At 46.9% G+C, this 12880-nt stretch overlaps 3 protein-coding genes and 1 pseudogene across 3 annotated transcripts; 1 reads left to right on the top strand and 3 right to left on the bottom strand.

Moving 5' to 3' along the window:
• Positions 1-189: 189 nt before the first annotated feature.
• Positions 190-342, bottom strand: LOC112343054 (annotated as a pseudogene).
• Positions 343-8644: 8302 nt separating this feature from the next.
• LOC9650918 lies at positions 8645-9178 on the bottom strand. The gene has a single exon (XM_002992074.2). It carries the CDS (start codon positions 9176-9178, stop codon positions 8690-8692), a length of 489 nt encoding a protein of 162 aa, XP_002992120.2. The 3' UTR covers positions 8645-8689.
• A 701-nt stretch (positions 9179-9879) lies between these two features.
• Positions 9880-10629, top strand: LOC9650689 (pentatricopeptide repeat-containing protein At1g06580). Its single transcript, XM_024665858.1, has one exon. It carries the CDS (start codon positions 9880-9882, stop codon positions 10627-10629), a length of 750 nt encoding a protein of 249 aa, XP_024521626.1.
• Positions 10630-10706: 77 nt separating this feature from the next.
• Positions 10707-12761, bottom strand: LOC9650688. Its single transcript, XM_002992073.2, has 3 exons — positions 11810-12761; positions 11210-11755; positions 10707-11145 (listed from the first exon to the last, which is right to left on the bottom strand). The coding sequence occupies exons 1-3, from the start codon at positions 12734-12736 to the stop codon at positions 11050-11052; spliced, it is 1569 nt and encodes a 522-aa protein (XP_002992119.1). The 5' UTR covers positions 12737-12761; the 3' UTR covers positions 10707-11049.
• Positions 12762-12880: the final 119 nt, after the last annotated feature.

Here is a 12880-nt window from a genome sequence, read left to right as displayed (position 1 = left end):
ATATGTTTATTTGACTTGAGATTGTGCACATGAGCAATTTGCCATTAGTTGGGGTGTGTGCCATTGATGCCATACGGATAAATCAGGGCCACGCCATCCATATGCAATCAAGCCAACCAGAACACAAGTCCACAGATGGCCACATTCGCCCCACACTCATAAAGTACGCATGAGGTAGCAAATGGTTGTAGACGCTCAAGTAAGCATGCCCTCGGGATAACCTCAAGCACAAGTTGCATTCAAAACTTTGATGATTCACTGAATTCTGCAATTTATATCATATATTGCATTTCACTGTGTTTTTCATTATTGTGAGAGCCAAGATATTTATTGTTGAGAGTAATATTTTGTTTTTTTGGCCTGACAAGACCACAAGAAACAACTAGTTGATAACAATCACATGGCCTCCAAGTGTGCCACATCCCTAGTTAATAGCTAAGGGATGATAACATAAGTGGAAGGAAGAGGCACGCATGCATAAATTGCAAACTCCTTGATCTAAACTTCCAATATGGTTTTCCAACCTAATATTACTTAAGCCTAAAGTCACTTACACAAGTGTATGCAGCCAAATTGAATGTCCTGGCTAGCCATGCCTTCGAGCATGGCCCCTTGGGGGACAATATAATGTTCGTGGTTTACAATTTATAGATGTGTGTTAATGATCTTTTTGTAGGTTTACCTATGGAAACTTTGTTATGCTTTCTCCTTCCTTGATAAGGTTTAATAAACTTCTCATAGCATTGCCAGCGGTAAATTGTTAACATTGTTACAATTTGAACACTTCACCAGATCATTCAATTGATAGAAACGACAAGCAGTGTGTACAAAAGGTAGGGATGTAGTCAGCACGAGCTGATGACTTGTGCTTACTAGGAATTCCTCATTGAAAATCAATAATTGCAATTATCTATTCCCATCACAATGAAATTTCAAAAGATTATCCAAGCCTTTCAGCTGACTTCAATTGATTACTTACTTTTATGAAGAAAAGAGTGCATTTCTTTTTTAACCATCTCTAGCGTGTAGATAACAAACTTTTAGTATATAAAACTAAGCTTTATGCCATTTTAGTATATAGTACTAAGTTTCATGGGAATTATATCCTTTGTGTTAGACTATTGGTATGTCAAAATAGTATAGAACTTTATTTGGCTTTGTTTACATATTAGTTCACTGAGTGTGGAATAAATTGATTGTATAGACTATTTTTGAACATTGTAAAGCTAACATTTGCCATAGGAGGATTTAGTGTATTGTAAACTATTGAATTTGGACTTTTTGCCCTTAATATCCCAAAATTCTTAATTGATTAAAAAAAAGGGTGCATTTTTTTTTATGAGCTTTTTCCCTCTAAATTTAAACCCTTATGAATTATTTTAAATTGTTTTCTTTGGTTGTTTATATGTGTATACTCCCAATCCACAACAAACTTGCTCATGAACTTTATCTTTAGGTAGTACTTTAACAATCCTTTTTACATGATCTTTTAGTAGTTTAATATAAAAACAAATTTATTTATTTGCAAAAGGCAAAAAAAAACTATTACTTCCATGCATTTGCATTCTTCATAATATTCTTGTAGAATGTATCTACAACAAACTTGCTCATGAACTTTGCATAACTCACTTCCAATATTTATAGTTTGAATATGATCTTTAGGTGGTGCTTTAATAGTCCTTTTTACATGATCTTTTAGTAGTTTCATATAAAAACAAATTTATTTATTTGCAAGAGGCAAAGAAAATTATTACTTCCATGCATCTGCCTTCTTCATAGGATATTTGATTTCTTGATGAGTTTTAAGTAACTTCTAAAGGAAAATTCAAGTAATTTCTATAGGAATTCTTCTTTTTCAAATATGAACACAATTTTTGGTCTTTTTTGTTATGTTTTTGCAAACATCTGCTCTTCAAATTGACAGTGATAACCTTATAATGTTGTATTGTTTTTATATATAGCCCTTTCACTCATTCTATGTCATTTGATTTCTTCAATAGCCTTTTCAAAGTCTTCTTTTATCCATATGCCTTGCTGTGAGTTATAGAAGAATAATAAGTTCTACAATAGTTTATCTCTTTATAATGTACTCATCAATAGAATCACTATGGAGCAAATGGAGCAAAATGAATTCTAAGGTCATTCATCAAAGTTTATGTTATTCCTTGTCCAGATCCGTGGTGTTAAGGTCCAAGAGTGCACTAAGAAGATCTAGCAAGTCTCTCTTATTGTGTGATCTAGCCCAAGGTTGATATACAAAAATCCAAGAAGGAAAGAACGGAGAAAAAAGTAAGATAAATATAACATACCTAGCCCTCATTAACATAAGAGACCGCAATGTTGCAAATCTAATGTGTAGAGGTTATAATGTTTTAATATTGTAGTTTTGTTATAAATTTTGACCTTGTTTAATGAATGTAACATTTATAACAATTCTACAAAACTTGGAAATTGCTTGTTTATTTGTTGTTATGTGCTTGTATTATTCCAACATTGTTCCATTGTTATTCCAACTCAGCTTTATTTCACCATTTTCATGAAAATGGATTCTTGCTAGGCCTAATTGATCAATGAGTTGAGTGCTACTTGGCCAATCACACTCTTTAGGATATTGACAAAAAAAACCTTTTGATGCTTGCATACATGTCATCACAATTGCTTGCCCCTATGTAACAAATAAAAATAGAAAGTCTTTTATAAGAAATAAGAATGGAAAGAGAATGAAGCAGATTATTTATGGCATCTATAACATGGTAACTGATAGTTTTTTTATGGAACATTAAAAGCTTTGGCATTATGCCTTCTTTTTTCTTTTTTTTTTCTTCAGTTGCACAATATTCAAATCGTTTAGGGAAAGTAGTCTTCCTTTTATATGGCACATCTAACATAATTATGAAGTTTAAACTCAAGACATAAATGTAAAATTTGATAAATTATTACTTACACTTCCTCTGCTTGCTGTTGTGCATGCGCTCCTGGCCTTGTGTACTGCACCTTCACTCCTAGTACACTTCATGGTGTGTATGCTAGTTCCTGTGAAATAAAGCAAATAAAGCTAAATGAGAAAGAAACATGACTACTAAAGTTTAATACTTTCAAACTTTCTCCTGCTTCTAGCCTTGTACTGCTCTACACTCCTGGCGTGAGTTGTGTGAGGTTTCTGTAATATAAAGCTACATAGAAAAGAAAGAAATAGAAGGATTCAGATACCATTGGAAGGCTAACATAGCTTTTACCTCTTGACTCTTGACTGACAAAGAAGCCATTTTCTTTGTTTTTGCCTAAAGTTCAAAAGTAGAAACAGATGCTAGGAGTGGATGCTAGCTCCCACAGTCATGGCCGACACTTGGCCATCTTCGTTGTCGAATGGACACTGGAATCATTCAAAGTTGTCTGAGAAGTTGATTGTCTTGAGGTTGTAAGCCCAGATGCTAAGAGCACCTCTCCCGTCACTGTGTCCAATGTAGTTGTGGCCAGTGTTTTTGACAATTACATGGATGTTGTGTTTGGCAGTAAAAGCAAATGCCTTAAAAACATTATAAATTGACATTTATGCCTAGTGCACGTCCACAACATAGATTAAAACAACACCTTGGTAGCAAGTGTCATTAGAGTTGATAAGGCATTTCTGCTGCTTGAACGAGTCCCACTAAGGATGCTGAGAAGCGCCAACTTGGTCCAACCTCTATGGCGCATCGGTCCACTTCATTTGGCAACTTTGCAGGCTTCTTCGTCAAGCTGGCCTGGAAGAGAAAGGAGAAAAGAAGTGTGTGTTTCCAATGAATCAGAATGTTAAAGAGGACTCTTTACCTTGCTTGGATCAGTTGACCACCTATGTCCTTGCTGAAAGAATACCAAACTGGAGGAGTTGGGAAGCATCGTTGGTGAGGCAAGCAATAGCAGTGAGAGAGACTGCGACCTGAAGCTGCAAAACAAAATGAAGCTACAACAATGATCTCAAAAACAATTTGATACATCGAGCTAACAATCTTTTATTTCCAAATGATGTTTTATCTGCTCGTGTGGATTTAGAATGTTGCAACATTGCTGCCTTGGAGCCCAAAGAGCATGGCCACAAAACAAAGTCAGTTACCAAAGTTGGCACACTGGCTTACCCGGATCTGTGTCTGTTTCAGGTTCATATATGTATCGTCTCGAGCTTTGCTAGAGGACACTTGCTTGAACTGTTTCCTCTGAGGTATCCGTTAACCATGAAAAACCGTATGCTACGTCCACAAGGATCGCCAGAAGGATTCCTGGTCCCAAAGTTGAAGCAAGGACGATAGCGGCACCCCAGCCAGTCAGCGAAAGTTGCTCCAAGTCTCTAGGAGAAATGAAGCCCCTGCTCACTTGGACAACGTACCCCACGCGACTTTGAGGCTCCAGCGAAACTCCTGGTTGTAGCAGAACGACTGTTGAAGAACAGCTGATGGATTCGACTGGATTGCAGTGGAGAGATGGTCCAGCGCCTCCATTCGACTCATCCCGGGAAATATTGGATTGAATCCGTCCATGTGATGCAGACTAACCAGCGGAGAGTGGGGATGTGAAGCCAAGAAACTTATAACATCTCCGTGCAAGTCCGTCTAGGAGAAAGGATAAATGAGTGAACTGATAATTAGGAATGAGGCGGATCTCTTATCTGATGGAATCCTTTCTCAATTGTCAATGGCACACCGAGCTCTGCCATGCAAGCTTGCAGCTTCCCATCGACACCCCAGACATGATAGCTCCTTCTGATGCAATCGTCCTGGATTTTCTCTAGTGCTTCCACCAGCGCGTAACTCATTGCAGTTCCTGCTCCCCCGAACGCCATGCTGGTTGAGAAGCCCAGCACACTCTGGTGATGACTCTCAGAGAAGCGTCGACGGAGAGAACGAACCAATGCACCCGAGAGAAGTTCAACCGGAACAGCTCCGACGGAAGCCTTGTAATCCTAATGTGATCCTTCATGTGCTTCCCCCTGGTTCTAAACATTGCTGATAGCTTCGGGTTGTCGGAAACTCTGACAGGAGTTAGGTACCCGTCTGTCAAGTGAAAAAATACCTCGCGGCTCGTTTGTTCTCCACCAAAGCTTTATGTATCTTTTCCTGTGTTCTCAAGTACGAGAGCTGGCTCCTATTCCAAACACGATGTTTTCCAAACTTGTCACGCCATCTAAGCTGCCAGTCTCTAAACTCCTTGGAAGAAGTGACTGTGAATGCTGAGTAATAATCGTGTAGCAGCTTACAAGAGCTGTAATTCCAACTGCACAAGAGAACAGCTTTGTTACATCCATGGAGCCACAAAACGACTCACTCGAAGTTACCGTAAGAGTAGAGTCACACGTTGTCGACATGATCACACTGATTAGTGTGAATCACATACCACTACGTCACCTGCACAGCAGAGTGACATTTCGTAAGCAAGTGACCATGAAAGGTAGCATGTTAGGGAATAAAAAACGTTTCAACAATCCTTGATCTCTAACTCATGTTCATTTTGCTGCGAATACTGCAGCATTGTCTTCTTAAGGCCTAAGTAAAAGACAAATAAGTAAACAGAAACACGGGAAAAGTGCACTTAATCGGTACTGGTTTCTTACACGAATTATCTCGAGGCGCGACAAAGGATCTCTATCTTCGCAGCTGCCTGTGCCTGTTCTCTTGAAATAGTTGCTGTCTAGACCATCCTGGCTCACGTTGAGCATAAAGAATGAAACGGTGCTCAAGCAGGGATCGCTGCGATCGATCTCTCTTGTCTTCAAGTTAAGGCAAGAACCTGCAGTACAGCCAAACCACTCCACAAAAGTTCTGGACGGATACTCCAGCTCTCTGGTTGACTTGCACGACGAATCCCCAATACACTTTCAGCGTCCAGTTGTCGACATCGTTGTAGCAAAAAGACTGATGTAAGACGGCAAGCCCGAATGGCAAGCGAAAGCTGAGCCAACGCTTGAATCCGATTCATTCCTGGAAAAATAGGATCGACCGTATCCAAGTGGTGCAATGAAACCAACGGAGTAGTCGGGTGAGAGTCGAGCAACCCGATAGCATCTCCACGAATGTCCATCTGCTAGAGCACGAAAGGTTTGAAAAGGAGCTCGAGCAGCCAGCCATTTACCTGATGAAATCTTCTGTCCAACGTCAGTGGCACGCCAAGTTCTGCCATGCAAGCTTGTAGCTTGCCGTCGACACCCCATACGTGATAGTTCCTCCTAATGCAGTCGTCCTGCATTTTCTCGAGCGCTTTCACAAGTGAGTAGCTCAGTGCAATCCCAGCACCCCCGAAAGCCATGTTTGTCGAGAACCCTGTTACACTCTGGTAGTGGCTCTCCGAAAAAGCACCGATGTAGTAGAACTGTGATCGTACTTGGAGAGAACTCGGGCGAGATTGTCCACGACGAAGAAGGTGTCGTCGTACCCCGAAAAACTTGAGCCGGAACAACTCCGAAGGAAGCCTCGAGACTCTAATCTGGTCCTTCATCTGCTGGCCCGTCAAGGTGAAGTTTCTCAAAAGCTCGTTGTTGTCGACGACTTGGAGCGGAGGTAGCGATCCATCGTGCATGTCTCGCACAGCGCTGTCCAGCGAGACCACGTTTGATTCGGCCGCCACCAAAGCCTCACGTAGTTCTTCCTGCGATCCCAGGTCTGTGACCCTGCTCCGATCCCAAACATCATATTCTCCACTTTGGTCGTGCTGCTGCTGCTGCTGCAGCTCCTAAGATGACGATCGCAGAAATAGCCACGGTAGAAGAGCTTCTGTGAAGAGAAGTTAGTTCCCAAGAAGAATTATCGTTGCAAAGAACAAATGCCTGGCAGCCATGATGCACGAAACATTCTACCCAGAAAGACAAAGATTTGTTGGAAACCATTCTACAAGGAAGAGAGGCCCGAAGAGAAATGTGCTACTTTTAAAAGGGCTCTTTGCCGCGCTACTTTAGGAGATGAGAAGAAAAGAAACTCTCTCGCAAGCAAACAAGCAAAAACACTCTACGCAAGAGTTCGAAACTTACTTGTGGAGTTTCCAAAACGAGCTTTCCTATTTTCCAGGACAAAGCAACAAAAACGGAGATTCTGTATCGCGATCCATCTCGAAATATCGTGCCGATCGGCAAAATGCGGCTTCGAATCACTCCAAAACCCCAAGAACACCAATCGCGGCTCTAGACCGCGATCCATCGCCTATAAATCCCTATAGATTGTGCTCTTATCCTCCCTACCAGCGATCAATCGCGCGAAACTTCACTATCAAGATAGAACCTCCTCAAAACCCTAAAATATCAATTCTCTCGTTGTTGCCCCGTGCTTGTGCCTAGGTGCCTAAACTAAACTAAACTTTACTCGGGATTAAAAAGTAAGTTAGAGTTACATCCTTCACCACGCGTATAGTTTTCACTACGGATGAATCCTTCTCCGAGCGTAAACACTTCCACCGTGTCCTCTCTTCCATGCTTGACTCCCCGCCTTCCAGCCTCGTTGACCGGGTCAAATAAAAGTTGACCGGCCGAGGTCCACCGGGTTCTCTCTCGTCGTGACGGCGATTCCCACGCGATCACGGTTGCCACCCAGAGAATGTACCCAGAGATTGTTCTCACTGGAAGCTCCAAATCCTTCTCTGGAACATCTCCCTGGTGGATCTGGACGACGAATCCCCAAGACACTTTGATCGTCCAGTCCCGATCGGGATCGTAGCAGAAGGATTGCTGGAGCAAGCCCATGGGATCCACCTGCGCTCTCCCGATCAGATGCTTGACGCTCTCGATCCTCCCCATCCTTGGGAAGAATGGATCCAGGAGCTCGATGTGGTGGAGCGAGACGAGCGGCGTCAAAGGGTGCGAGGAGAGCAATCCAGAGGCGTCGTCCAGCACGACAAACTGGTGGAATCCACGCTCCACCGTGAGCGGCACGCCCAATTCCGCCACACAGGCGTGGATCCGAGCGTCCGCGCTATACAATCCACCGGCAGCCGTACTACATTACTTCCAAAATGTGGATGGATTCTCGACAAACATGGCGTACGGTGGCGCCGGATTTGCGATAGGCTACGCGCTCGCCGAGGAGCTTGACAAGGTCTTGGACGATTGCCTGGAGAGATACCATGGTCGTACTTTGCGAGAACTTTGGCAAAGTTTCCGGGGACAAACACCGTGTCATCGTCGCCCATGACGAACCAGCGAACATCTTCCAGCCCTAGACGAAACATCTCCGAGACAATCCTCGCTATTCGGATGTGGTGCCTTCCATTCGATCCGTACGTGTATCGAAACTTGGAGGTGTCACTGGAAACTTTGACTTGTCCTGGTCCGGTAGAGTAAAATTCACTGTTTCGTCCAGCCAAACGAAGCCTCTCATTCGATCCTCCGGCCTCCATCATGCCTTGACGGGTTCTTTGCGCGAATCCCACATCGCGGCGTTGGAGCTGATCCCAAACACATGTTCGTGAGATTGGTAGCTCCAAACGTCTTGTTTGATCGTATGCGATCGTGCTCTTGAGTTGAAATTCACGTAGTGGGTGAGACGGACGGTCACAGCGTACAAAAGAAGAACTCCATACGCTAGAACAACGAGAACGATCATCCCAGAAAATATCACCTCTTTCTTCTTCATCGCAATCGAAATACTATCACGTTACTATTGCTATTAATATAAGCTCTAGCACAAAGGTCACCGGTTCGAATTCCAGGAAGTACCCCTCTGTTTTTAGGGTTCTAGCTTCCAAAAAACTTCCTCTGTTTCGTTCTGTTTTTTCTCTTCTTGACGAAGAGGCCAAAGGAGAGGCCAGCTTTCCAGTAATTGAGCATTCTCACCAGGAATCGCAGCTTCTCCGTCACGGGCGGCATCCTATGCATGAGAAATCCAATGCCTTCGATCACAGCCACGATGATCGCGGCCACCAGCACGTCCCAGTCCCCTGTTTGCCCCAGCACCGTCGCCAGGGCGTTGGCCGAGTAGAATCCCAGCAGCAGCAAGAACACTTTGAGCGGCAAATCCCGGAATCGCTCCAGCAGATCGATCCTTCTCGCTTCCAGTCGAGTGGAGATGGGATTATTGCCGCTCACTGGATCCTCGCTGAATCCGTTGCTGCTACTGCCGCCATCGGTTCGTAGGGTTCTCGTGACGATGCTGGATCGCTGGTGTGGACGAATCGTGGGAGGATTGTAGAGCAGGATTGGGGAAGAACAGACAAAGGCCGCCATGCGATCCCAAAAACCCTAGCCAGGGAGGAATGTGCCATGGCGCTGCTAGCCGGCGCCATTCCGGTGGCGATCGCGAGCTCATCCTCGACATCTTTGGCTCCGATTTCTTGCAGCGCGCAGGCCGTCCAGCAAAATGTGAGCTTCCGGAAGAATGCCAGTGCCACTGCTGCCACGGAGCAAATATTTTCATGCCAGGGGCCAGGTAAGAAATCTCGATACAGGAGGAAGAGGCAGCCTGACGAGCTCGATCCTCCAGTCGACATCGCGGGAGTGGACGAAGAATCGGTGACAGAGATTTGCAAGCTTCTGGAATCGAGGCTTCCGAGCCCCGGGAGCTTGGTCGTTCTCCACAACCTCAGGTTTCTCTGAGGCTGGGCTTGTGGACGAGGCCAAGAGACGGATTGCAATCCCAACGGCGTCTCCTACAACACGCTCATCGATGTGCTGTGTAGCTCCGGGAGGATCCAGGAGGCCCGTGAAGAGCTCCAGGCCATGGCCAAGCGAGGCGTGGCTCCATACCGGGTGACTTACAACGCGATGGCCACGGGCCTTGGCAAAGCTGGCCTGCTCGAGGAGGCTCTCGAGCTCATGGGAGTGATGGAAAGCGCTGGTTTTGCTCTGACGGTCTGACGGCTGTGACTTTCAATCCGGTGGTGGAGTTTCTCTGCAAATCCGGGAGGCAGGATGAGGCATACAAGGTGATGGAGACAATGCTTCTCAGGAACATCGAGCCCAACAGTCTGACGCTCAACTTGATCCTCCACGCTTTCTGCAAGGCGGCACGGCCCGAGGAAGCGCTCGGCATCGGAGATGGGATTCTGCCCGACCATCGTCACCTTCAACGCGCTGCTGGAGCTGTTCTGCAACACCGATCAGATGGACAGCGCCGCCAAGCTCCTGGAAACGTTGGCGCGCAGCAAGTGCAAGCCAAACTTCGTGACTTACAGCATCATGGTCCAGAAGTTTGCGGAGATGGGGAGAATGGTGGAAGCTCGAGCGTTCCTGGAGCAGCTGGTGGTATGTGGCTACACTCCCAATCTCCTGGTGTGCAATGCCTACGTCGCGGACTTTGCAAAACCGGTGAGATGGATCTAGCTTCCAGATTTCTCACGGTGATGGCGGAGGAGGGGTGCCGAGCAAACACTGCGACTTACAACAGCCTTGTGGAGGGGTTTTGCAAGCTCGGCAGGATGGACGAGGCGGAGAGGGTCCTCGAGGAGATGATCGCCGAGGGCAGCCTTCCGGACTCGACCGACAGCGTTTTGATCCAGGGGCTTTGCAGCGCTGGACAGATCGAGCACGCGTTCATGGTGATGTTCCAAGTTACTCGGGCGGTGGAGTCAGCGAGACCGGATCCAGCCTTTGTCAAGCCGATAGAGAAGCTGTGTGAATTTGGACAGGGCCGCTCGTGTGCTCGAGAGAAGAGTTTCCTGTATATCAGTTTAATCTAAGATTACATTAGTAAGTAGTTAATTTGATTTTTTAATATCATGCCCAGAATATTCTGAGATGATTAAGAAGTATTATATTAATAAAAAGTAAATAAATTAATTATAAAAAACTTCCATTTTGTGAGGTCTAGATGTTAAGATCCTTGAATTCGAAAGTTATCAGTCTTTTCTCCGAAGTTAACCCTCGTGTGGAGGCGAATGTGGGAAATGATATGGAGGCTCGTCCAAAAGAAATAGCGTCTGGCTGCTCTCGCGAGAGGTTCGCTACGTTTCCTCCCCTGATTCGAGCTTCTCGCAACGAACCACGATCGCTGGGCTTTCCAGACAGGAAACGTATCTATGGTGTCGTTGAGCAGCGGCCGACGTGGTCACATCCTCGAACAGTGAGAGCAGCCAGAGCTTCGAAAGATCTTGAACTTGTCAAAGGATGAGTTCTCCGTCTCTACAGTCTCTTACCAGTAGGCGCATGCTGTGCGAGGCGACACTCATGATCTGGCAACACTGTCTTCTCGGAGCCTATACACGAAAACGCTTTCCGTGAGAAAGAGATAGAAAGTGGGAGAGCACAAACTTCAATTACCACAAACCAGGAATCCTTGGTGCGCTCCTTGAGGACTTGAATCCACCGCAGTTCCTCGGCCGACTTGGAAGGGCAGTCACCGCCCTGCTTCTTCGTCCTGGTCCGAGTGTAGTTACTCACGCTCATCCCATCTCGGCTCGCGTACGCCACCTCCTTCATGTGGAAGACGAGGGGAACGTCACAGGGCGACTTTGGAGGAGGCCTGCTCGTAAAAGAATAGCCGTCCTCGTCGAATCTCCGGTTCCAGCTCATGAACGTCCGGGTCGGGGTCTCCAAGTCCCTGGGAGCTTTGAGGCCGCCTCGGATCACTTTCACCATGTAGCCAAACGAGACCGAGATCGACCAGGAGCGCTGGCGGTCGTAGCATATCGACTGCTGGAAGATCCCGGCCGGGTCGATGTCGACCGCCTTGGAGAGATGGCGAAGCGCCGCTGCCTGGCCCACGCCTGGAAAAATGGGATGGATGACGTCCAGGTGATGCATGCTTATGAAGGGAGCGATCGGATGAGCCGAGAGCAGTCCCGAGACATCGCCATGGACATCCAGCTGCAAGAGGAGGAGATCAAAACAAGATCCTTGAACTAAAAATCGGATTTTTACCTGGTGGAAGCCGAGCTCCTTCGTCAGGGGAACGCCGAGCTCCGACATACAAGCGTGGATGCGATCGTCGCTGCCGTAGAGAAAAGGATACCGCTCCAGGCACTCGTCGTGGCGCTGCTCGAGAGCGCTGGCGAGAGCATAGCTTATAGCAAATCCCCCGCCGCCATACGCCATGCCGTAGGAGAACATGAGATTCTGGTGGTGGCTCTCGGAGCTGGCGCCAATGTAGTAGAGCTTGCGATGATCATACTTGGCCAGCACCCTGACCAGGTTGTCCGGGACAAAGATCGTGTCATCATCGCCCATGACGAACCAGTGGACATCCGGCAACCCGACACGGAATGTCTCCGACACGATGCGCGATATCCGGATGGCTGCCCGCCGCCCGCCGCGGCGCGTGTAGCGAAACCCCGCAGTGCTGCCCGAGATCCTGGAAGGCGGGAGGGCGCCGCTCGAGTAGTTCTGGATCGCCTCGTCCAACCACACGAATCCGCGCATCTCGTTGGGCCGCCACCAGAGCTTGACGTAGGATTTACGCCGATCCCATAGCCGGGCAGTGGCGGCGATCCCAAACACGATGTTTCCCAAGCTCGCCATTTTGCCCGCTGGATCGCTGCTATCGTCGTCGTCGTCGTCCTCGATTGGCCTGGTCTCCACGTCCACGAAGGAGAAAGTAGTGGGCTTGGTCTTGGCAGAGGGCAAAGAGGAGGAAGTGGAAGAAGCGATGGAGGAGAAAGAAGAGGAACGGGAAGAATGTACGAGGCAAGAGGGCTTTCTTGCGAAGATCAGGACGAGGAGATAGACGAGGGAGCAGGCGAATGCGATGGCGAGAGCTGGAGAGGCGACTGCGCTGCACTTCTTCCAATTCCAGCAGTAGCTGCCACTGTCTTTCTGCCGCGACTCTGGATCCCGCTGCTTCCTCGACATTGGATCCAAAAGATGGACCCCCCTGGATGCTAGAGCGAGATGGCGTCGCCCGCCATCGCGCTCGCGTGGATTGCGTGGCCACCAAGGAAGAACCCTAAAAAGAACGCTCCCTTCCTTCACTGCCTAGTCACATTTCCAACGAGC

This window comes from Selaginella moellendorffii, unplaced genomic scaffold, assembly GCF_000143415.4.
Source record: "Selaginella moellendorffii unplaced genomic scaffold, v1.0 SELMOscaffold_129, whole genome shotgun sequence".
Classification (NCBI taxonomy): Eukaryota; Viridiplantae; Streptophyta; class Lycopodiopsida; order Selaginellales; family Selaginellaceae; genus Selaginella; species Selaginella moellendorffii.
The sequence above is the reverse complement of the archived record's forward strand: the minus strand, read 5'-3'. Positions and strand labels throughout refer to the sequence as shown.